This window comes from Aplysia californica, unplaced genomic scaffold (genome assembly GCF_000002075.1).
Source record: "Aplysia californica isolate F4 #8 unplaced genomic scaffold, AplCal3.0 scaffold00386, whole genome shotgun sequence".
NCBI classification, from domain to species: domain Eukaryota; kingdom Metazoa; phylum Mollusca; class Gastropoda; order Aplysiida; family Aplysiidae; genus Aplysia; species Aplysia californica.
The window spans coordinates 388540-413882 of NW_004797656.1; the positions used below are offsets into that span (position 1 = coordinate 388540).

At 39.7% G+C, this 25343-nt stretch overlaps 1 protein-coding gene across 3 annotated transcripts in view; it reads right to left on the bottom strand.

Moving 5' to 3' along the window:
* Window positions 1-11349: 11349 nt before the first annotated feature.
* LOC101846896 (protein C1orf43 homolog) overlaps window positions 11350-25343 on the bottom strand; it is an 18148-nt gene continuing 4154 nt past the window's right edge. For 2 of the 3 annotated variants that reach the window (XM_005103684.3, XM_005103683.3), the window contains exons 2-8: window positions 20911-21005; window positions 18884-18985; window positions 18199-18298; window positions 17767-17820; window positions 15891-16054; window positions 13251-13309; window positions 11350-12290 (exon numbers count right to left, since the gene is read on the bottom strand). In XM_005103684.3, the coding sequence (XP_005103741.1) occupies window positions 12014-12290; window positions 13251-13309; window positions 15891-16054; window positions 17767-17820; window positions 18199-18298; window positions 18884-18985; window positions 20911-20967 (813 nt within the window). In that variant the 5' untranslated portion in view covers window positions 20968-21005 and the 3' untranslated portion in view covers window positions 11350-12013. Of the gene's footprint in view, window positions 12291-13250; window positions 13310-15890; window positions 16055-17766; window positions 17821-18198; window positions 18299-18883; window positions 18986-20910; window positions 21006-21324; window positions 21916-25343 lie in introns of those variants that run through there. The other variant, XM_035971150.1, reaches the window with a different exon arrangement.

Sequence of the window (25343 nt, forward strand, 5' to 3'; positions counted from 1 at the left end):
AAATAACATTAACAATTTTATAGCAATTTTATTCACAATTTGCCGTAAAGGCCAATGACCTTTATAAAAATAAAATCTAGGATTCTGTTGGGATCAACGATGGAAAACAGATCTAGCAATTTTTTGCGTCTAAAATATTTTCTTCGGGTCTCTCCGAAGTCTAGACAGTCGGTTAAAATCATAATGTGTCTATGGTAAAATCTGTGTCAACGGCTTCTCATCTCCCTGAAAGAGGTATTTTTATGTGTCAGGGCCGTGTGTCCGATGCATAATCGAGTAAAAATTACTTCGTCTCTTCTGGAGAGGCCTGAAGGATTTCGCGGTCCCAGTTTGGGCTTGATGTTGTAAAGTTTATTAATTTGATTTCTCCAATGAGTCTCCCACAGACTGGAGGCGTAGTTTTTTAACTTTATTTTTAAAGTCAACCTCTGGGAGAGTATTCGTCGTTGATCCCAACAGAAGGGACAAGGAGTCTTTTGCCAGGAGATCTACTTGCTCGTTTCCTCGGATGCCCACATGCGAACATGATATTTTCCCCGGTTTCAGTCAAGGCGTGTATCCTCTGTTGTAGCCTAACTATTTTTGGGTGTAGGAGTGTGTAGTTTATAAGTGATGTGATGCAAGACAGAGAGTCAGAAAGGACAAGGACCACATCGCACCGTCCGCCAAAGGCCAGGTGTCCACCCAACGCAGAAACTGACCAACCGTAGATTTTTGCGTCTCTCAGGAGGTTGATTGCTGAAATAGTGCACCAGATTTTACCATTATATAAATCAGTGGTAATTCCGTTTGGAAATGTCCACCAAAACGACACGAGTACTCCGTAATACTAATGGGAACACCGTAATGTAGCCATAGTCAAGCCTGGATCGGAAAACGGGTACAGTGAAAGTGGAAAAAATGTTTCGAGTCCTCGCCTCTGTCATTGTGAGATAGAATTTTCAAAGCGTTTAAAGCTTTCTGGCACTCCACACGAAGGGGAATGAGTATACATTTTTTGGTCAAATGTAATTCCAAGGAAATAAGCCTCGTCCTGGACGGGAATCTTTTCCCCCGAAGTGTCAAATCCAGCTGCATCACACGTCTGCCTGATCAGCAGAAGTGTACTGCAACAGCCTTTGACGGGGAAAACTTGAAACCATATTTTCGTTTACCCACTGGTTTAAAGTCTTTAGCTACGTTTTTGCTTCAACTCCCCCCCCCCCCCCCCCCCCCACACACACACAATAGATGTACATGTACCAGTAAAGAACAAATTCAAATAAGGTACATGTATAAAATTCAAACAGTTTTATTATGAAATAACATTTTTCATCTCACACATTGCACATAGTGTCAGTATACACACAGAGTTGATTTTTTTTTTTTTTTTTTGCAACAAGTACAGAACTCTGAAAACACAACAACAACAAAGTTTAGTTTTAGTTTTGGTAGAGGTTTTACAGCACTCGCAACTGCATAAGGTCATATGAGAGCCAGAAGATTAGAGGTGTCACAAGAGAGTAACATGATAAAAAAGAAGGGGAGATAAGGACAATAGATGTTTCATAGGAAAGAAGAAGCAAACTACACCAGAGCACCCGCCAACCACCCACAAAAACAACAAAAAACAAGGGCCATGCAGTAAACTTTCCATAAAGTTCATAGTGAAGCATAGTGACAGAGCCTAAGTTGCCCTTGGTAAGTCGTACATATTTTATCATGAACATGTACTCGAAAGCCAGTCCTCGATATCGCAAACACATAATGAGCAAGTAGTTCTAACATTCTTCATTTAAAACAGTCTTTTGAAGCCAAAACAAAGCAAATTTGCACAACAATTTTTCCATCAACATACAAAAAACATGGGAACCAAACACATAAAAAAATACATTTATCCCCATCATATTATTTATATATATCATGTACAAGAACCAAGACCCTTACATTAAAGCAACCTGGGGGGAAAAAAGAGCAAAATACCCCACAAGGACACATCATAAATTTTGTTTAGAGCATCCACCGTACTAGCATACCTCTCAGAGAACGACACAATTCCAGTAGTGTAACAAGACGGTGAAACAAGACAAAATCCAGATGCAATAGATCTAACATAAATCTCACACACAGGTCATAAATTTAAAAACCACATTTTTTTTCGTTTTGTTCACATGGCACAATACATACGCTAAGTCAAAGTGACATAAACTAATCTTACGATTTTGTTATCACAGCCAACCTGGGCTGAGAGGGAAATAACTCAGCAGGATAAAGACTGAAATACTCAATGAACATTCTCCCAACACAGGAATTGAACTCAGGTCTTCTGCTGGCAACAGCGAAATGCCTGACCACTACTCAACAGTCGGCATTTTTTTAAAAATCGACATAACATCATCAATAATGTTCAAAGCAAAAAATGTAACTGAAGGGAATTAACGCCCTTTTCAACACTTGTCTTTTTAATGTCCATTCCCAATAACACTGACCACAATAGGCTGAGAGCCTTGAAAACTTTTCTTAAAATTCAGTTCAAAAACACCCAGTTGGGGATATGAATCAGGGCTTTCCACTACATAGTCCAGCATGATACCAACTAAGCTAACAGGGGTGACAGGCTTTGAAATATGGGACCCTTGAAATATATGCAATCTGGTGAAGGCAGGAGGAGCAGCCTGCTTGACCCCATCAGATGCTACAACTAGCTCTTGATGGAGATAATCAGCCTGCCCACACTGAAATGGACTCTTATGAAGAGGGGCGAAAAGGCATGAAGCAGCCCGTCTTCCTAAGACCCCAGTTCTACATTCAAATATTCAAGTAACTATACAATCTGCATGAGACGTGATTCACCTCAGTTCAAAAGCAACCCAAAGTGTTGCCTCCTAAGGCTGATGCCAGCCAGGTAACCAGTTTCAACCCCTCCTTCAGTTCATAGAAGGTCTGTATGCTTCAGCATATGTGAAGCGTGCTGACAAAATGAGTTACTTCTCGCAGTCCACAAATGGAGATATTGACCAAAAATTGACTCTATAGGGTCAAATTTGTAAATTTTCTATAGATGCCATATTCTTTAAGTATAACACTCCTTATATTTCATACCTATATATTGTAAAAACTTCACCTACAAGTGTGATGTATCTATTTCCTTAAGGCCTGAATCCGAGAAGTAACTCTTTTTGTCAGCACGCTTCACATATTATCCTGAACAGCACCTCAGCAAAGACAGTCAATGGCTCGTTACAAAGATCACTGCCATTTCCGTCAATTTATGCCAGACAAATTACGAGGAAGCTGAAAGATGTTCTGTCTGTGTGCCCCTAGTAACACTCACATTTAAAGTTTGTGATATATACGGGCAAAGTCGACTTCGACACTGGTGGGTACTAGTTTGTGGAGAGCTTTGTCAGGCAACCAATAGCCTACTGATTTGATGGAAAGGGGTACCTTCAGTCTCACTACATCAAATACTGAAATTGTTTGTATTCCTCGCTGCAGCTATTCCAATTTCCAAAACAACAAAACTGCTGCTGTTGGCACACTGCATGAAAATTTCAGGTTTCCCCACCCTCTCACTGAAAGAGAAAACTGCCACTGAAGAAAGGAGACGACCCCTATTTGTCTCATTCAGGGTACTTGTTATGGGGAAAAAATAAGTTTTTTAAAGATCATCCAGAGACACATACAGACATTTAGAGAGTATCAGAACTAAATACAATGTAGCAGTCAAAGATAAAGACCTGGATCTGATGCTCAACAAAGTCAAAACATTTGCTGACAAAATCATCATAGAAGAGTTTAGGCCTAGGTTGTCAAAGAAAATTAAGTACACGCACATCAAGCTCCAATTCAGACACTTTCACTGTGATTGGAGATGACATTGACTAAACAGACATATAGGACCTCGACAGAAAACTGTAACTGTGACTGCTAAGGGAAGCTTGGGCTTCCAAGCTGACACATGTTCGCGTTGAAATGTATTCTTGGACTCTGTTACAGTTTGTATGACATCTGAGAGTGACGCTAACGGTGAGGCTGAGGATGAAGGGCCAGAAGACACTGAACAGAACAACAGCACCGCCCAAGGTAATCATCAGAATGCACCTGCTGATAACCTTAGTGTTGACTTAGGTCACTTGGATCCAGATATGCATATAGAACTAGAAATAGATCCTGAGGCTGAGGACAGTTATTTACGCGACTGGTGTCAAGACCTCACCGACTTTCCCCTCATTCCACCCTTCACAGAAACACCGGGTATGAAAGTTGACATAGCTGGGGATATTTCGCCACTTTTGTTTTATCGTCTCTTCATAACAGATATACTGATTGACCACATGAAGGTTGAAACCAACCGGTATGCGAGACGTTGCATCATCGAGAAAGAACATCAAGCAGTTGAACTGTCAGCACACTCCATTTACAAACAGTGGAAAGTCGTCAACAAAGCGGAGATGTATAAATTCCTTTCGGTACTCATCCACATCAGCCTTGCAGACAAACCCTTTATTTCTGACTACTGGTCAAAAAGCCCCTGTATGCACTCATCGTTCGCAGGATACCTAATGAAACGGGACCGCTTCAAAGCTATACTCTCCTTCTTTCACTTGAATGACAACAGCACTTATGTACCGAGAGGGCACCAGGTCACAATCCCCTGCACAAGATAAGGCTGCTCTACGACAGTCTCACTCAGGCAAGTTGAATCTTAGTCCTTGATCAGCAGTCCTGCAACTCTCTTTCTCTCTGTCTCTCTCTTTCTCTGCCTCTTCGTCTCTTTTTCACTCCCTCCCTCCCTCTCCTTCCCTTTATTATAATTCTTTTTCACTTTTCCCTTTTATTTCTGTGCCTTCAGTAATGTCATCATTCCTTGTTATAACAAATTACAAAGAATATAGGAAAGACTGCTTGCCAAAATAAAGCTAAACATTCTTTATTTTTTCTTTGAATACAGAATCGTGCAGGTAAATCTTGAGAATGAATCCTAAAATCCAATGTGTATGTATGGTTAGTTCTAACACGGAAAAAAAGACCAGATTGATCATTGTCAAAAATATGGAATGAAAAAAGTACCAAGCAAAAACCTGGAAATTTCAAGGGAAAAATAGTATTTTTTCAGACGAAAACCATTATTATTGTTATTTTCATATTATGTAGGCCTATAAATTCCCTTCGTTCTGATATTTTTCTCCTACCAGGTACCAAGAATTGTTCGTCAAATTTGTGTGTTGGTCTCTTACCATTTCTTTTCATTTTCATCTATTCACAGTCATTCAAGGCCACCTATGTCCCAGAACAGGACATATCTATAGACAAGGCTCTGTGTCCATGGCGAGGGCGATCTCACATAAGAGTTTATATGAAGAACAAGCCAACAAAGTTGGGGTGTGAAGCTCTACGAACTCTGTGAGAGTAACAGCGGGTATGTCTGGGCATTCGAAATCATGTCGGGACAGCCAGATGTCAGGTTATGCTTCAACGTGGTAAATCGTCTGATTCAGCCCCTCCTCAACCGGGGCTATTGTCTCATCCTAGACAACTATTACTGTAACCCACTTGTTGTGTGACACACTGGCAGCCCACAACACAATGGTCGTGGGGACAGTCAAAGCCAACCACATTGGTCTACCTAAAGACCTCATGAGCACAAATCTGCAACGCGGGCAGATGGATTTCGGACGTCGAAACCAAGTTCTGACTCTAAAATGGAAAGACAAAAGACAGATCCTCACAACAGAACACCTTCCAAACATGGCACAATACACAACACGCACAAAAACAAAAATGAAGCCAAAAGCAGTCATCAACTACTCATCAAACATGGGGGGGGGGGGGGGGTCGAACGGAGAGATCAGCTCATTTCATAAAATTTTCAAGGAGGGAGACAAGTAAAGGCGCCTCACTGAGGAGAAGACGGTGTGACGTGAAGTCAGAACAAATGAAAGAGATTGGACAGTAGGAGGCAGACAATGACATTTTTTATATATCTGTCAGTTACGATGGAACATGGATGACAAGAGGCCAAACGTCAACAATAGGCATAGGCTGCGTCATAGATTTGTTAACAGATTTTGTCCTTGATTTCCATGTAGTCTCTACGTATTGCCACACCTGCTCCCACACTGGAAACAAAATTAAGAAACAAGAGTCGACTTCCGGTTTGACTTGGCCTGTGGCCGGTCGCGTGTTGTATCGCTCCGAGGTTTTCAGTCCTTTACTTGTGTGTTTCCTGTACGGATTTCTGTGCTTTTTGTATGTGTATACGAGTTTTTTAAGGCTGCTTTTGTTGGAGTTGGTATTTCCCTCATTTTGACTGAGGTTTTGGTGCTTTTTGAGCCTTTTTGTGCTTCTTTGGTATCAGAGTGAGTTTTTATGTCTTTTTTTTCTTTCTCTTTTTTTTTTTTAGCTCATTTTGGGGGACAGTTTCCCTAGTGAGTTCATGAGTCTTTTCTTGTGTTTGTCGCGTCCCGTGCTGCGTATTCTTATTTTCTTTCCAAGATTTTCATGGGGGTTTTTTAAAATTCGTGTTCCCTTGTACAGTCCATTGTGAGGTTCTTTTTTTTTTCTCTTTTCTTTTTCTTCTCTTTATCCCTTGTACATGCATGTGTAGTTCAGGTCCTGCTTTTGGCTTAGTAAGTATCTTTTCCGTTTAATCCAGGTTGATAGGGCGTTTTTGTCGTGGTAGAGAGGTGTTTTGTGGATTTTCCTTGTTTTGTTTTGGGGGTTTTTCTTTGACGGTTTAGCTGTATTTTTTTTTTGGGGGGGGGGGGGGTATGTTTGTTTGATTGCTCTTATGGTTTCTAGAAATCTAGTTAGTTTGTCGTTGGCGGTGGTTTTGCGTTTTATTTTGCTGGTTTTTTGGGTTGTTGTTATTTTGGTTTTGCTTTTTCTGTTTTTTGTTTGTTTGTTTTCTTTCGTTGGGTTTCATCTTAGGTTGTACTTGCGAGAGTTAACATGCTTTATCCTCGTGCGTGTCTCTACCTGTGTGTTCTTGTTTTTTTGGTTTTTTTGTTTTGGTTTTTTTCTGTATCCTTGTCGATCCAGTCTACCTAGACCCCCCCCCAACCCACTTCTTCTTTCTTTATCTCTTTCTCTCTCTCTCTCTCTCACACTTCTTCTTGCCCTGTTGCAATACTTGACAATTAATTTTGTTTAAATTACGTTTGAGCATGTCTGTTTCAAAGCCAGTGTACCTGCGGTCGGCAGACTGCCCACAGGAGACAACAACCTTCCTAATCTGCTCTGCAGGAGAGAGAATATCTGGCCCAAAGACCATGGTAGGTGCCCAAAACATGGGGAACCTGTGGAGGGTCCACATTGTCAACAACGAGAGTAGGGCTGCTCTCTTTGTCTCCAGAATCACGATCAGAGGTAAACACTGATTTATTTGCGGACAACCCTTTCTCCATCAGAGGGCCGGATGGCAAAGAGATACAATCAACCAAGCTGACTCAACTGACTGTGGACAATGTACCAATCAGTTACAGCAACGAAGACATTTTAAAAAGTCTGGAGGGGATGGGTGTCGTCCCTCGCTCCAGGATTCTAATGGAGTTTGCCGTGACCCAAATGGGAAGCTGACCAACTGGGTAACGGGAAGACGCTTTCTATACATTGATCTCCCGGACAAAACTTTACCCAGAATGGTGGAAATAGGCCCCTTCAGGGCTCGCCTCTTCTATAGAGAGATGAGGGAGGGCACTCTGCAGTGCAGGCGATGTCTAGACACTGGACATTGGGCCAACAACTGCCCGAACCCTGAAAGGTGTTTGGACTGTAAGGAGGAGGATCACAGGCGAAGGGATGAGCAGTGCCCCAAGGCAATAAGTGTCTTTCGGGATCCTCGTAATGAGGATGCAAGTCAGGCTGTGACTGGTGCCCACCCTAATACTAACCAGGCAACTGCCAGGTGGGGAGAAGAAAATTCAAGTCGCTGTATCCGTACAAGTAAATGACGAGGGGCTAGAAAACTACAGCGTTAATGAAGGGGTAGTGGGAGTGGGGGGAGCTTTTGTTTCCACTTTCAAAACATGATAAAAAAAGAGACTACAATCTAGTCACATCATGTGTGAAGAACAATGTCAGCGAGGGTAGGGTAAGTGTTTTATTATAAATTATTTATTTCATTTATCCCGATAAGGTGTAGATAAGGCGTTACATATTTCGGCACACAAAAGATCACGAGTCTCATTAGATATAACTCCTCCCACTGCACCCTTTCAGTATTAACTTAGGTCCTCTGAATTATCCTACTATCTGTCGCTCACCGTCATTCCAACACGCACGCATACATTGTAAATAATGGGGAACTGTTACACACACGTGTTATAGCGAGTTTTGGAGTACCCAACGGATAAATAAAATAAAATTTACATTTTATACACATTTATGTATGCACCATGACTTACATTGGCATCCTTTTGGCACAATGACTTGTAACTCTGTTCAGTATTTGAATTTTTTAACTAGGATCCTCAGCGATGATGGAAACCTGTGCTACGGAAATCCTGTGGTCTCGCTCAGTCGAGAAGTTCCAAGCTGCAGCTAAGGGTTTCTGATGGAGACTCAAAGGCCTACAACAGAATTGTAGAGATGGAACCTTATGGTAGGAACATTGAGGTGAATAAAGAGGAGTGTGTCAACCATGTGGGGAAGAAGATGGGAACAGCTCTACGTAACCTCGTAAGTGACAGCAGCAAACGGAGGATCACTCTCGGTGCGAGGGGCAATGGAACTTTGGCAAGAAACAATCAGAAGGCTCTCAATCTACTACACAAGAGCTATACGAAAGAATAAGAATATATGGAAGACATAAGGAAAGGAATTCTTGCTTCAAAGTATCACGGCTTTTCCAGACAACCTCCAAATGCACCACCTTTGCCCCACTGGCACTGGATCTTGGTGTTTCTACAATGCTGCTGTTGCTCGAAATGAGGAGCCTGGCCCACACAAAATACTTGTACACACTCCTCTTAATTAAAGTCTCCTCAGCAAACACCTAGAGCCAGTGTACAAGCGCCTTTCTGATCCCAAGATTCTTCAGCGTTGCCTTCTCGGTGCCACTCAAAATGCAAATGAGTCACTCCACTCTAAAATCTGGAGCAATTACCCAAAGCATAAATTTGCCTCTTTGAAAAAGTTGCAGTTTTCTGTTCTTCTATCTACTGCTGAGTTTAACTTTGGCCATAACACTTCAGTTCGATTGAAGGAGTGTATAGGAGTCGGCCAGGGTCACCACAGCAATCATCTCAAGCTGCGTTGACAAATCAAGCGCCGACAAAATTCAGCTGCAAAGCAGGACAAAGCAGTGAAGCACAGACTGGCAATGAAAGAGGTGCCAAAGCACGCAGACAGCTTGAGTTACAACAACAGGAAGGAGTAACGTATGAAGAGCGGCAATATTTTTGAGAGGTAAGTGAGGTGTTATAGCTGCTTGTACTAACCAACACTTTTGGGGGGGGGGGGGTGTGAGTGTTTTACGGCGCTCGCCACTGCATAAGGTCATGTGAGCGCGCGGGACACACCTAACATTTTCAATTGGTAGGAAATTTTGAATTTTGCCCGCGCGGCGGCCTAAGTCTACTCTTGTTGATTCTGAACCACCAAGGGATCTTTGACGTGCGCAACTTGCACATAGGACCTCCGAGATTTTTCGCCCTTGTCCGAGAAGGCTAGGCGTAGATCTTTCATACCAGAAAATCAGGGGTGTGGCTGAAAGACAGCAGTACGAAGGAGCCAAAGAGTAGCAATAGAAAGGCTGCAGAAAGAGTCAGGAGTCCAGTGGAGGGGGCAAAGGAGGTGCGGGGGTGTGGGAAGAAAGTGGAGACGAAAGCAGACGCCAGAATATTGCAAGAGAGAAGGAAAGGAGGTGAAAGGAGACAATTTTAGAGAAGAAAATTTTTCGGTCGCTACCCGGATACGAACCCGGGACCTTTGAATGAGAGGCGAACACCTTAACTTCTAGGCCACATTTGTCAAAGCCAAGAGCAAAGAAACGGTTGAAGAGGAGGATCAGAGTTTGATTCGAGCTGAGTGTTTGTTCACAAAATTTTATATAGAACACAATATTCCTTTAAAGACTGCGGACCACATGGGCAAGCTTCTTAGAGCTGCTTTTCCAAATGCGGAGGATGTAAAAAAATTTACTAGTTGTTGCACCAAACCGACCCATCTTGCCAAGGAGACGGCAAAGTATGAAATTTAAATGCTGTGCAAGACATTGAGGGCTACACCATACTCCTTTGTCACAGATGGTAGCAATATGTTGGATGATAAGCTGTATCCAATTGTCATAATGAATCCTGATCAAACTGCACAAAAAACTGAGCACCAATTACTATCTCTTCCGTCACTGGAGTCAGTTTCGACTGGGGAGAATATTGGAAACTTAGTTCTAAAAGAATTAAAAATCAACAATGGAATTTCTCATGTCCCAACATACAACTGGTCGTCGTCCTTGAGCGTTAGTTTTAAAAAATAATAAAAGACCTCAAATCGTACCACCACTTCACACTCAACGGCTCTGGCGGCTGCAAGAGAAACATCGATTCAGAAGAGGAGAGGCAACCAATCCTGCAAAAGGATGCCACTGTTCCAAAGGATTCATCACCTGAAATTCCATTAACAGGGTTGAGTTTGAAGAGACAGTGGCATCTCTAGAACGACATCCATGAATTTCTTGTGGAGAAGTTCCGCGACACTGTAGCATCTCAACCCAGTGTTCCCCACCCTACTGCAGACATGGATTCAGAGCCAGTGGACAACAATGGCAATGACAGTGACCATGATGAAGCAGTTCCTGGGCCATCAAGGGTAGCAGCCAAGCCAGGTGCAAAAAGGCCAACACTGCAGGGTCGTGGACGAGGCGGGAAAAAAACCTCACACAAACTGACTAGTAAGTCATTTTTAATCGACATAAGTGCTTTTGTTTGTCTTAGTTCTTTGTTGACTCAAATAAGTTAATAACATGTCTGCATAGAAGGCTGGGAGTCATTGTTAGATCAAATGTTAGGGAATGAAGTAAAAAATTTCAACGGAAAACTTTAAATGTGATTTTCTCATTTGTAGGTTTCTCCTGTCTCCCGACTTCAAACGGACACATCTCAGCTTCTAATCAAGATAATTGCATGAAATAAAAAGCAAAATGCCCAGAAATACGTGTAGATTTAGGAAATTTACTCCACTAAACTCCCATATTTTTGACAATGTGAAGGGTTTTCTCTTGCAGGCACACATAATCTAAACTTGTCAGTAGCGAGTGGTAGCACACAGGTCAACGGGCCGGTAGCGAGTGAGTTGGGAAATCTATGACAAATTACTCACATAGTGTAGTGTTCAATGGGATCACAGATTTCAACAAGAATGGAAACAATCTGGAAACAACATGTAATCTCTGTGGAGTTTTAAATATATCACAATCACAAATCAGAATTCACATCTTAAAGTAGAGATTCAGATGTCAATATTCGAATAGCAAGATGATCAATTAACGCTGGTATAAAATTTACGTGTCTACTTAAAGAGTTGTGAATCCCTTCTGATGGGACGTCCATGTGACTTTACAATGACTCCCTTGTCCGGCAGTTAATTCCAACAGAACATATCAGTTCCCGTAAGTGACAAACAGTGCAGGAGCGTATCAGGTTCATACTACTAAACTGCTGTTCATCACATACTCTGACTGTAATCCATTGCCAAGTACCAACAGTATAACACAGACAGGTCGAGCACTGAAGCCTCGAAATCACACATCAATCGCACTCTGCCTGCAGTCCCGTTTTTTTCTTCTTCTTTATCTTTGTAAGATATCCCTCAAACTATGAATCTCTCTAACTACCGAGGCCAATCCCGACGAATTCGAGCTATCCGTGTTCTACTGTATTTAGCACTGGGAAAATCTGGACTTAAAACAAAGAGGGGAACAGTACCTTTCTTCAGAACAGAACATCTTCTCAAACAAAGCTTTAGATCTAGAATAAAACACACACCATTACGACTTTGGTCCAGTGTGAGTGCATAGTTCCCTCCACAGATGCTACACTCTACGTTCCTCCTGTGAAATGAGTCTCTCAGCACTCCCGCGGTCACTACTGGACCTGTCTGTACTGCTGTAACCACTGGAAATGTCCCGATTTGTGAGTGGTTCAGCGTGGTTTACCCCAGCTCTACCTCTTTGATGCAGATCCTCCAGAGGAATGGCTTCCCCTTTCTGTTCATGCACAACAGTCTCTGTTCCCTTAGAACCTTTCATCTGGACTTCCAAGTCGACTGCCTTCAAGGTCTTACTTCTTCTCTTTTGATCCAGTTTGATCCTGTAAATACAAAGGCTGGGTTTTAATTTAAAGATACATTCGTAAGTACCATGAAAACTGTGGAAGTATGTAAACTTTCTGAAGTGCAGGTGCATAATTTAAGTTCTGTAATCAAATGACTATGTAATAACATATAACACAAACTGTCCGGAATCTACAAAATAGGATCTCTATGCTGCATGTTGTCATTTTAATGTATCAAAAATGCAATTATTGCAAATTGAGGAAAACACATTGAACTACAAGAGTCAAAAATTCTAACAATGAGGTCTACAGGTTTCTGTTTCAAAGGGATGGCAAAAATCAGGAGCCCCTTAAAATAAATCGGTGATCACCCAGAATGTCCAGTCTGACAAATTCAAGACTGCCAAACCCAAGTTAGAAACTCCATGCAACTCATCAAAACTAGAAATCAGATGATGAATTAAAATAGAGAAGCAGGCCTACGTTAGTCAGCTGCATATAAGGAGAAGGTACATTAGACCATATTAGGGGTGATATTCTTTCTGCCCACATCTGTCCATGTAAAAAAGAAAAGTGGATGTACGCTTAAATGATAAAAATATAATGACTCAGTATGCCCTGCAAAAGAAACATGCCAGCTGGTATCCAAACAAAGTTTTAATACACGCACAATGGCAACATTACTCAGAAAGTGTCTGCAAAAAGAGCACAAATTATTCAACCTATTTTTTTAATGAAGATGTTTTCCTGCCCCCATCGACAAAATTTACGTCATTTAGGAAGCAAGCTTCTGACCCTGCCAACCTGGACTGAGAAGGGTACAACATCCCAGCAGAAAGACCGAGATTTATTTTTAAAACTTCACCCCACTCAGAAATCGAGCTTGGGTCTTCTGCATGCAGCAGTGAAGTGCCTGACCACTACGCCACAGATGCAGGTTATACATTATTGAAAACACATAGTGCCTCATCTGTCAAATAAGTCATAAGTACTCACAGTCTTATTATTTTATCCAGCAGTTCCATGTATCTTATAAATTCCTTCTCTCCAAATATCTGGAAATATAAAAAAAACAAAATGTTAACAAGTTACCAACATTTTTTCTGTCTCTGTCCAATTCATCATTTCTATACTCACAAAACTAAGTTAACTGTTACGTCTTGCAAAACACATCACAACTAAAAAAAAAAGACTAATCACTATGTACAGGAAATAAAGAAGAATGCCCACTTATAGGTTATTTAAAAATTCAGTAATTCTTTCTAGGCGTTTTCAGATCAAGCATGTTTTAGTAGAGGTTTTACGGCGCACGCAACTGCATAAGGTCATATGAGCGCCAGAAGATTAGAGGCGTTACAAGAGAGTAACAAACATAAAAAAGAAGAAGGGAAGAAAAGGACGATAGATGTTGGATAGGAAAAAAGGAGCAAACCACACCAGAGCACCCACCAACCACCCGCAGATCAAGTATGAAACATGTCGAGAGACCAGGGTGAAAAACAATTGCATGTGTTACAGAACCACCAATACAGTGAATGCTACAAAAACAAAGGCACTAAACTTAAACTCATCCAAGTCTTCACTTGAATCTGCATTTGAACAAATTCATAACAGTGTTGAGGAGAGGACAAAAAGCCAAAATAAACACAAGAAAGTCCCAAAACCAAATAATGGTGAAATGGTACAGGTTTAATGCCCCTATACTATCAACACTATTAGGTTATTCAAGAGGTAGTTCTGAGTTTAACGTCCATTTCCGAAAGTACCATGCAAATGGAAAATCGAGTAAAGTGCCCTTCCAAGGAACACAACATCAGGTCGAGCTGAGATTCTAATCCCCAAACCCCACTATCTCACCATTACGTGTCCAGCATCCTAACCACTAGGCTTCTGACCCTACCTTCCCAAGACCAATCTGAGAAAAAAGTCCAAAGACAAAACAAAAAGTGGAAAAAAGAAAGCAGACAAGACGAGGGTATCTAATGACACAAATGACAAGCCAGATAATGTGAACATCTAAGAAGGCAAAAACCTTGACGGAGCTTAAAGGGGAGTGAACACTGAATTGTGGTCAAGAGCAAGACACAATAATCCAAGCACAAAAGGTGGCTGGCAAACAAGTGATCAGACAGTGTTTGTTGCGTCTACTTCTTCACAGAATCTTTTGCCTTAACCATGACAAAATGGGTACATTATTAACCCTTAAAACCCTGAATTCTTTTTTTTCTCACCTCCCTAGAATCCTGAATTAAACTTGAGATGCTAGAAAAAATTAGGTAGGTTCATTGTTTTGTTTACTGTGTCTTTAATTGTTAGATTTTACTGAAGTTTGAAAATGTTATTAATAATATATATGAATGAACAGTCTGAACAAAAGGGAAAGGGGTTAAAACACTGGTTTTTAGGACCAACTCTACGAGTTAAGTCCTGTGTGTGATCCCCGACTCCATTTCAGTCAAAGTATCATTAGACCCAGCCGTAGATCTAGCCTCTGGTAGCTGTAGTGGTGATCCCCTGCCAATTCCACTATCGTCAAAATCATCATCGATATTATGCGGAACATTGCAATCGCCTTCAACGGTCATATTTATTTATATATCCCACTGGGAGATCATATTGGGGTCTGGTTCAGGATAAAAAATGTCAAAAATTTTGCGGCCTGAGGGGCCGGGTAGCGAAAAGTGACTTATTTTTCTTAAAAACTCGCAAAATTTCCAAACTTTCGGTGTAGAACTGCTCTCATGACATTATCGGTACTTTCTGCTCGCGACAGCTGGAGTTACATCCCCTGTTTCTAGCACTGGGAATTAAACGATAAGTCGACCAATGGTTACCAGCGGTATAGGAAAATACGGCGTCAGCGGTTACCAGCGGGTATAGGGTTTTAATGGTTAAGCTATTTTTCCCTGCAGACTGCAACTTTATGACAACTGATGACAAAAGGATGCTGTACCTTAGCAACCAATGATAGCATGCCAGACTTAAAACTTTATAAAATATTTTACAGTGAAGTCCTGTATGCCATTGTGAAATATATCTCCCTATCATAATAATAAATAGTCTTCATTTCCTTATCAAATTTAACACTTTCCACCCACCCAGCTTGCAGAAAGTACCTTTGTCCCCACATACCAGGATACAGATGGAGTAGCCTACATCAGTACTATACCTGTATCTCGGCAAAGATACCCATATCATATGACATTTTCAGCACATTGTGAAAGTTGAACATGATGATCACATGTTCACCAACAAAGGAATTAGAATCGGAACTGAAAATATTAAATCTAGCACATTCATCACCCGAATCCTCATCATGGCGTCAGGGTAAAGCAGCTCTCAAGTCAGCTCTACTCAACATTTTTCAAAAAAATTTACTCTAATAGTAGTAAACCAACTGATTTTGCGCCCTCAAAGGCCACACAAACCATTCAGAAAGGAAATTCTAATAACTTTAACAAGTGCGCATGTCTAAAAGGAGGAGATCATTCCTATAACATTTTTGTTGCTATATCACACAATCACTGAACAGCATCCCATGGGGGAAAGAGACGGCTTCTTACCATCGCAGATCGGCGTCCTATGAGAGCAAAGTGTTAAATTTCAAATACGTAAGGGAATGAGAAAATCACTTACAACAGGACTGTGCCGGGCATGCTTGTACAAACGGGCAAACTTTTCTATAAAAACAGCATCCTTGCTGCCAGCTGCTGATGGACACAGGCAATACAAATAAAGCTGAATAGTTTGCTTTGCCTCTCGTCTTGGCACAGATGAGTCTCCCCACTGCAATGTTGTTACTGAGAGAGAAGCAAAAGAAAAAAAGAGAAAATTAGCACTTTAATTAACAGCAGTTATATAAAACAATCTGAACTCAGAAAACCCTGATGAAAAATTGTTCCTGAAAATGTCTAATCGCTTTGCCATTCATTATGATAATAACAAAAAACTCCACTGTCTCTTTTCTGAATATATATTTTCCAAGGAAGAAAGTGATCTAATGGGCAGTGAGAAGAGAAGGGAGGAGATTTCATATTTATATGAGTGTGCAGTGCTAATGAAGCATCAGAATAAGATCTAAACCCAGACCTAAAGGGCTTTCTGCCTTCATGACTGGCACGATCAGCAAGCCAACCCTTTCATGGATCCTGGAGAGGAAGGAGGAACAGCTATGGCATTGTACAGTCTACAACAAAGTAAGTAACAATGAAATGATGTTGGGGACACAATGCACTTGAAAAGGTATCTCAAAACTATTATTAAACAGATGCCACACAACTGTCGGTATGAAAGAGTATGAATTAAGTAGGCTAGATCTAGTATTCTTATCTCATCAACATACAAGCCAGTCTCATCCTGCATACAATCAACATTTCGAACATGAAGCAAGACAGCCTTGTAAACTGTTCACCCTGCAAAGACTTAATGTAATGTATTTGTTGCAAAAAAGACAAACAAAACAAAAACAAAACCTCACATAGCAATGCCAATGAAAATTTAAATTTTCGCTTTAGCCCTTTTTTATTTGGTAGGCCTACCTGAGAAAGAATTTTCAATTCTACTTAACAATCGGTTCATAAATTATAAAAAAGTTAGTGGGTTGTAAAGGTCGGCAAAATATGAATGGCCCACATATATATAGGAAAATACTCCTAAACAGTGGACCACGCAGTAGCAGATTCTGTAAGAAAATCGACGATATCTCAGTAATTAATCGGAGTGTTAGAAAGAAACTTGGCTTACCCGAGGTGTTCTTGGGTGGAGAAATCATTTCTACCGTCAGATTTACTAACCGTGTCGAAGTTATTTTGTTATAATTAAAATTTTGGTGTTCATATTACGATTTTGCAATAAAGGGGTGTCGGGATGAATCCCTTTTATTTATAGCATCGTATCACAACATGGGATCTTTAAGAATATGTTTGCAGCGTGACTAAATAATGGCAAAGCTTTCTTTGATGACTTTAGACCATGCCAACCATAAAATATAATTAAATTCAATCTGGCATGCCATTCAATTAAAACTCCTTTTTCCCGTTGAGAGGCGAACACCCCTAGGGGAGATAAGCTCCCCTCGGAATACCCCCATTGCAATGTCACAGGGGAACAGAGAGAAAAACAACCGCATGTGCGTGCCTGCCATTGCCCTATTTCAAGTGACCAAAAATCCATCCACAAGCAGGAACAAATTTTCGCCGCGCGCGGAAGCCCGATTGGCATTGCTACCTCACACACCGAATATATATAAATATATATATATATGTATGTATAAATATATATATATATATGTATGTATGTATATATATATATGTATATATATATATGTATATATATATATATTAATATATATATATATGTATGTATGTATATATATATATGTATATATATATATATATATATATATATATATATATATATATATATATATATATATATATATATATATATATATAAAGAGTGAAAAGAGTTGTGATAACAAGCAAAGACAGAAATATTCAAGATTTTATCTTACCTGCATTTGAAAAAGCATCCAAAGCTTTCATCCGATAGTAGTAGTGATTCTCAGCTGGGGAAATTATTATGACCATGTTTAAATGAAATAATTGTGGAGTAAAGCAAACATTTGGTATATAAGTAGTAGGCCTACCAGTACCGTATGAGAAGATGACAAAAGACGGCAAATCATTCTGAAGTTAAATAAATATCACACGGGGTGCAATGACAAGGGTTAGACAATGAAAAAAAAACCCATCACAAACATTGCAATGATGGGAGTCAGTGAGTTTAAGAAAACATGTTAATTAGAAACACCACAATATGCACCCTGTCCACTGTGAAACTTTTTTTCCCTCTGTTACTATTACACCTTAATAGATCCGACACAATCATCACTACAGCTTTTTTATATTAATTTGTGACCATATATATATAACAGTTCACTTACTAGAACAAGCAGCATTCTGTACTTCTTCAGAGAGTAATGTTGGTTCAAAATAGATGCTTTTAGTCTTTTCCAGACAATGGTGTATTTTTTCTCTCAAGAACTGCAAACAAATAACAAGGAAAACAGTGAACGTCACATAAGAAGGTAAAAATATAATATTGATAAGTCTTACATTTTTAAAGAAACATAGATTTTTCACTTTCAGTAGTTAGGCCTATCCATATTAATGCTCATGTACAGTATGGTAAATAAAACTCTTTGTTGTGGCAGTAAGTTCTGTCAAAATAATACTCTTGGATTATTATTAAAATGTTTCAAGAACGTACTTTTGACAGCTTGGCTTGATTGTAGTGAATAGTGCCAATGCCAAACTTCATAAGGAAAATCATGTGCTTTATCAGTTTATCATTGGAAACTAGTTTGACTTACTAAAAAGTAACTCTTCCTTTCAACTAAAATACAAACCAAAACATACTGATTGTGAATTATGAAGGAATTAAAATGGATTTATTCACAAACAATCTGTGTCACTGAGACTTTAAAAAAATCATCTCCCGCTACCCTTTCAACAAAGATTTAGGCTTATTTTATTCTATTGTCAAAAAAACAGGTGCTCATGCTCGCTCAAAAAGAATTTCCTCATAAATCTGAGAGAATCCCAGCTTACTTTCAGAAAAATGCTTACCTTAGGAACATCCGATCCAATGTTCACATGTGGTTTCCGAGCTGATTTAAGAGCAAATCTCACAATTTGCCTTTTTGCAAAGAGGAACAGTATGCAAAACAGCTGGGGAATGTAATAAAAGGAATAAAATAAACTTATGAAATTAAAGAACTTAAGTTACTACAATGGCATAAATCATATACTCCGCTCTAAGTACAAAGGTACAAATTTACCATTACTTTGGAACCTGAGATTCTGAACTTGAAAATAAAATATGCAAGCCAGACAAATGGTCTACTGATATGCTGAAGAACTTTAAAAAGCTCAATGGAAGACGATACACAAGCAATACGTGTGTAATCCACAGATAGCACTGTATGCTTCCAGGGAAGCTAAGAATGTTTAAGCTTTCCAGGACGCCACAGTTGTTTCAGGGTTGTGTTCTAGGGTCTGCTGAGGTAATACTTTTAGGTAGTTATAAAACATACAGGCATGCTGTAGAGCATGGAGCATACCCTATTTCATGGCAATTATTATGATTATTAATATCATAACATTTTTGGAAAACAACTCATAGAATAGAGTAGCGGAAACAATTTCACGATTTCAAACACCTCGTTTGAAAATCACTCAAGAAGATGACACATGGATCCGGAAGATAGAACCAGAAACCAAGTAGACTTCATACTCAATTAGAAACATTTAAGAAAGGCAATAAAAATTATCTAAATCATAGCCACAAGCAGACTGCGATTGTGACCAAGTACCATTCATGTGTAAACTGTATGAGACCGAAAAAAAATGATTTAAAAGTCAAAGCACTAACCCAAATTTGAAACAGATCTTTTAAAGACAAATCGAAGACCTGAGAACAAGACTGAGCCAAACGTAAGTTCAAAATTGCAAAAATTTAGTTCTTGGTATCTTGAGAACACTGTCCCGCATTTAAGGATAGAGCACATGACACTCTACCATTAACGGTTTGGCATAGTGAGCAAAGAGGAAAAATTGCACCATACCCCAAAGCATATATAGACATAAGTCCAATTTTTGTTTGCCCTTTTTCTCCATTCAGCAAAAATTGAATAGGCAGTCTTGTTCTCAGATCTTCAATTAAGACTTGAAAGAACATTTCCTATTAGCCCATTGACTTAAGCCGTAAGCAATAAATTTCAACCTCTGAAAAACTTGTAACTAAATCTAAAGAACTATGGGGTAAAATGAAAGATTCTAAATCTAAAAAGGAAGCTTCGGAAGAAACTATCCCCTAAAAGCTAAGAAAAAGAAAAAAAAAAAAAACAGATGACCCTAGACATATCATAACTGATGGCAGAGAGAAGGCAGACAAAATCAAATAAATGTTGAAAAGTATATCTTAAACAGGGTAATAAAGAAAAAAATGCAAAGGAGCAAAAGAAACATGGACAAAATGATCAGTGTCAACAAACAGAGCAAAAAGGTAAAATCATATCAGAGGCATTTTGGTAAAATCAGGCGCTCGTCAAAATAGTGAAATCCAAGATATCAGCATTTTTCCACCAGTTTGGCAATTTTTACAAAATTTTTGTCTTTTGTCTCAACATCTTTTAAGACCATATAAAAACACATATTCCATTTGAATTTTACTGAAAAACATTGATTAATGGTAAAAAATATGTAGTAATTTTCAGTTTTCAAGGACCCTCAAGCAATAGAAGTTACCAAACTTTGGCTGCCATTTTCTCGCTAATTTTACCTCTGAAACCAAGCTACCCCACCTCCTTCAATTGCAAATATCTTGAATTCTGTTCAAGATAGATGGATATTTTTTCAAGGAAAGCAAGGCATATGATTAAGCTTTCAAATGATACCAATAACTCCACATGCCCCCCCAAAAACGAGCATCTGATTCCACCACGTCGTGACTACTATAATTTCTCCAGACACAACAGACTATTAGTTAGCGACTCAAGGAGGGTTAAAGCTATATTCAAATACGCATTAGAGGCAAGAAAACGTAAATAGTACATTGGGAAAAATAATAAAATTCATCATCTCAATTTTCTTACCAATGCTCCAATAGCAATGAAGAGCACAACGCTGACAAGGGACAAATCAGTAGACATAATGAAGGAATTCTTGACCCATGCGGATGAAAATCTGTCTGCAATTAAAAATTTAAAAAATACAAGCTGGAATGAGTTTCAAGAAGCTTCATTACTTTGCAATCTAATGAAAATAAGCTACTAAAAATCCACTTCTGAGCCCCATGAGTCCCAAGAATGCAGCCCACCATTATGTTTAAATCACCACCTAAAGTCTGTAAAAAGTCCAGATTTCATTTTTAGAATTCACTATGCATCTAATGAGCAAAAAAAAAGTTTAACTGGCAGCAAATAATTATCTGACATATTCTTAATAGAATCTCCTGATAATGACAGTAATGACAAAGTATCTATAGGTAATTCTACACAATATCTTACTGGCCAAACATGATGGCTGTGTACTGTGCTTTTCGGATTGGTCATTCATGTGTGCAGTTTATGGTATACATATCAACTCCTGTTCTGCGTCTGTGCCGAGATGCAAGTCTTATCAGTAACTTCATACCGTGGAAGTTCCCGGCGGGCTGCCGAGGTCACTCAACGTGTACTGTTAGTGTATAGCGAGCGGCCCTGGAAACATGTGTTTTCGCCGCGAATACCGTGGCACAGGACACAACCCTCATTCCCAACTCCTCCCATAGAATGACCAAAAATTTGGAAAGAATTCGTCATCTTCATCCCTAGCATTAATAAAAGTATGCCAAACAATCACATGAGGACCGCTTCTAAGTGATGACATTGTTCGTGTGTTTGTTACCCTACGTCTATGCCATCATATTTTCAAAACAGTAAAAGGAGTGTGGCCAATAACCTTTATAATATTTTTTGAAAGTTTTGCTCTTAAATTTTTCTTTTTGCCTGCACAATGCTATTTAAAACTATATTATATGGAATCTAGATCTAGCTCTTAAATTTGTATCAGGTGATATCATATAAAAGTGGACTTGGGATGCTTTGTGAACAAACTCCTCCCTTATTAAACCTAGCCCACACCTTTGAAACTTTGCAGGCATCCACAGCATCCATGTGGCTAGGACTTAACTTTTAAAAACCCATGCAAACTGCTTTCCCCAATTTTTCCAAAATGCTTTGTTTCGTCCACACAGAGTTCTAATCTTGGGAAAGTCTGTTTTCTAAGACGTCATTGTAAACAAGTGAGGTTTCCGTTCACTTGCTGGGCACACTATTCCACACCTTTGAAGTCCTGGAGTGTACAACCACGAAAGGGAAATAGAGAATCAATCTATACATCTATTATATATTTGGCAACTTGGAAATACGTGTGTTACTTTTCTCTCAAGATTTATTGCTCCATTCCAGTAGAGTGTATATAGTAGGCCAATGACTTTCAGTTGATGTTAATGCACCGATCATTCCTTTCATCGAAAGGGGGCCAAGCTAGTTTTATATAAAAATCAATCTCTTTAGAAAGATTTTGTATAGTATAGGAAAGTGCGTAAACTGCCATAATTTTGTCAAGACCAGGTGGTATAATAGTGGTTTTCGGTCTGTCTTCCATCATGATTTGATGCCCATTGAGTACATGATAGAGTATTTATATCTAAATTTAATAGTAATAATAATATTAATAACAGTGGTCGCTCGTTACAAAAGTCCTCCCGGTAATCTATAAATCTAGGATCTAGATCTAGATCGGAGTGGTTATCCCTACAATTGTGCGAAGAATTCTGTCTAGTTATCCGTACAACATTGTACCGTACAATAGTGCGAATAACTCTGTCTAGTTGTCCGTACAACGTTATACGCACAATTGTACGAATTGCTACAGGTATCCGTACAATAGTAGGCCTACATGCCCACAGGCCTACTGCCTACATGTTCTGTCTTAGTAGATCTAAAAATCTAGGTCTAGATCTAGAATCTAGATTCTAGATGAGTGTTTCCAATATTCCACCAGCTGAAATTAAAAAATTTTTGTTGAAACCGTGCTGTAAAAATATTTAAGCTTAGGCTGTCGTTATTCTCACCAGGGGTTAAAATAAAAATATAATTTTATTCTCACCCAGGGTGAGGGTAAAATGAGTATTAGTATTATTCTCACCCAGTCTGAGAATGCAATGGATTTTTTTTCTTAGGCCTACCTCAGTGATGATACAAAATAATTTGTGAATTGTAAGAAGTTCGTGACCTGCCCCAGAGCGCTGGCCGATTTTTCTAGGCTCCCGCGGGGATTGTTGTTTCATTTTTTTTTAATCTTGAGAGTATGCACGCACATCTTCACAAAAACCCTAGACGTATTCTAAATTCAGAAAGGAATTCATTTTTGCCAGCATAGTATGTTTTTTAAGATAATAGCCTGAACTGAAAGCTGTTTAATGAAATCAGGTTAGTAATAGTCGTTGTAATGTTAGAATTGGCATTTGTTTACAACACAAAATAACATGTTTAATTGTTATCCCTAACAGAACCCACAGTTATTTTTAAGGCACGTACTGTAGTGAAAATAAAATAGAAGCAACAGAAATGTGGTTTCTTAGGAGACTGCTAAGAGTATCGTGGAAGGAAAAGAAATCAAATGAGGTAGTGCTTGAATAAGCCCACGTGAGACGCTCAATGTTAAAAAAATCAGGAAACGACAAATGCAGTTTTTGGGACACCTGAATAGACATAAGGGTCATGAACATCTAGCTTTCACTGGCAAAATTGAGGGCAAGCGAGGCAGGGGTAGGCCCAGAACAACATACTTAGGGAACCTAAACAAATGGGTAACAGGGAAAAATCAGGGAAACGTAGCTTTTTTGAGAGCAACCGAGTAAAGAAATGAATGGAAAACCATGATCGTCGATGTCTGTCGCAGATCTGGCACTGGATGATGATGATGACCGTAGCCTAGGCTAGTGCCTTGACCCCAGGCTTTTTTTTCTTCTTAATTTTGATTGGTTAATAAACCATTCAAGAGTAAAATTTTCCATTACAGCATCAATAAATACTGTAGGAACAAAATGTGACGCTATTTGCTCAAAAGATAAAGTTTTCCCCCAAATCGACAATAGTCGCCTCCCGTGCTCGATAGCTGGCCCGCCCATTGGCAATTTTAGTCGCCTCGCGCACTCAGTGGAATCGCGTGCTCAGCGGAATGAGAGAGGGGGGCGCGTTTTGTCGCCTGAGGCGCTCAGTGAAAGGGGTTCTAAGATGCCCGAAACGAAAAAAAACGGCTGAGAATAGTCCCGGGGTGAGAATAATATCTAGTTTATCCCCACCCGGGGTGAGATTAATATCCAGTTTATCCTCACCCCGAGTGAGAATAATCCCACATTCTAGATCATGAGTGTTTCCAATATTCCACCAGCTGAAATCTTAAAATTTTTCGTCAGACCTCCTCTGCCAATCTGATGCAAGCCGCCTCATTGATGGTGTTCCCACCATGTAAAAAAAATAGTACGTCTAGCTAGATCTAGATGGATCTAGAAATGTGACAATGTGTTTTGCGTAGAAACCGTGCTGTAAAAATATTTAAGCTTAATCTACCTCATTCTGTTGATAGTTCAGATCTGATGGCCGAAATGACAGCATGTCTGCGTTTGAAGAAGTATTTTAATATTATGAGTGAGGGTTCGAATCCCGGTCCCGGAAGGGAATTTTGTTTGTTTGTTTTTTTCTTCTTCTCTCTCCTCCCCAGACTGACCAACAATTTTTTTCCCATAATTGTTTGTTTTGACTTCAAAGATTTCCACTCATGGTTTTGTGTAAAAACAAAGAAACATAATAGTCATAATTATAGATCTACTTATATTTTAATAGAAGTATAGAGTACAGATCTAGATCTAGCCTCTAGCCTACTTTTCCTTTTAGGCCTACCAATTCAGGCTTGGTTAAAGTTATATTATGGCTATTGTTAGGGGACCGTACACCCCAATAGCGCTTGTCGCAAGGGGACCGTACGCCCCCATAGAGTTAAGCGCTAGGGGACCGTACGCCCTACCAGCGCTAAGGCAAGGCTTGATTTTAAGGGCCCATACGCAGATGTGCATGCATCTGGACTTTGCAAAAATGCTGGAGGAAAACCGCCAATTTAACGAAGCTCCTGACATTAAGAGTTATTACTACAGACTACAGGACTACAGGACTACAGGAGAATGTTTAAAGGAAGTGGCTATCCTCACCCGGGGTGAGAATAAAAATACGATCGACCTCTCACCCCGGGTGAGACTTGCCACCGTTGGCTATTCTCACATGTTGTGAAACAAGACCTGTTTTTCCTAAGGTGGTGTCAATTGTCACAGAGTGACGCGGTGGCAATTGACAAAAATTGACTTTTTGTCACTTGCCACCGAGTAAATTGGAGCTCTTTTGCGTTGGTGGGTAGATCTAGCTTATTGTGCTCGAGTGTTCGGAGTTGTGCGTTCGCCTCTGTGTGTGTGTGTGTGTGTGTGTGT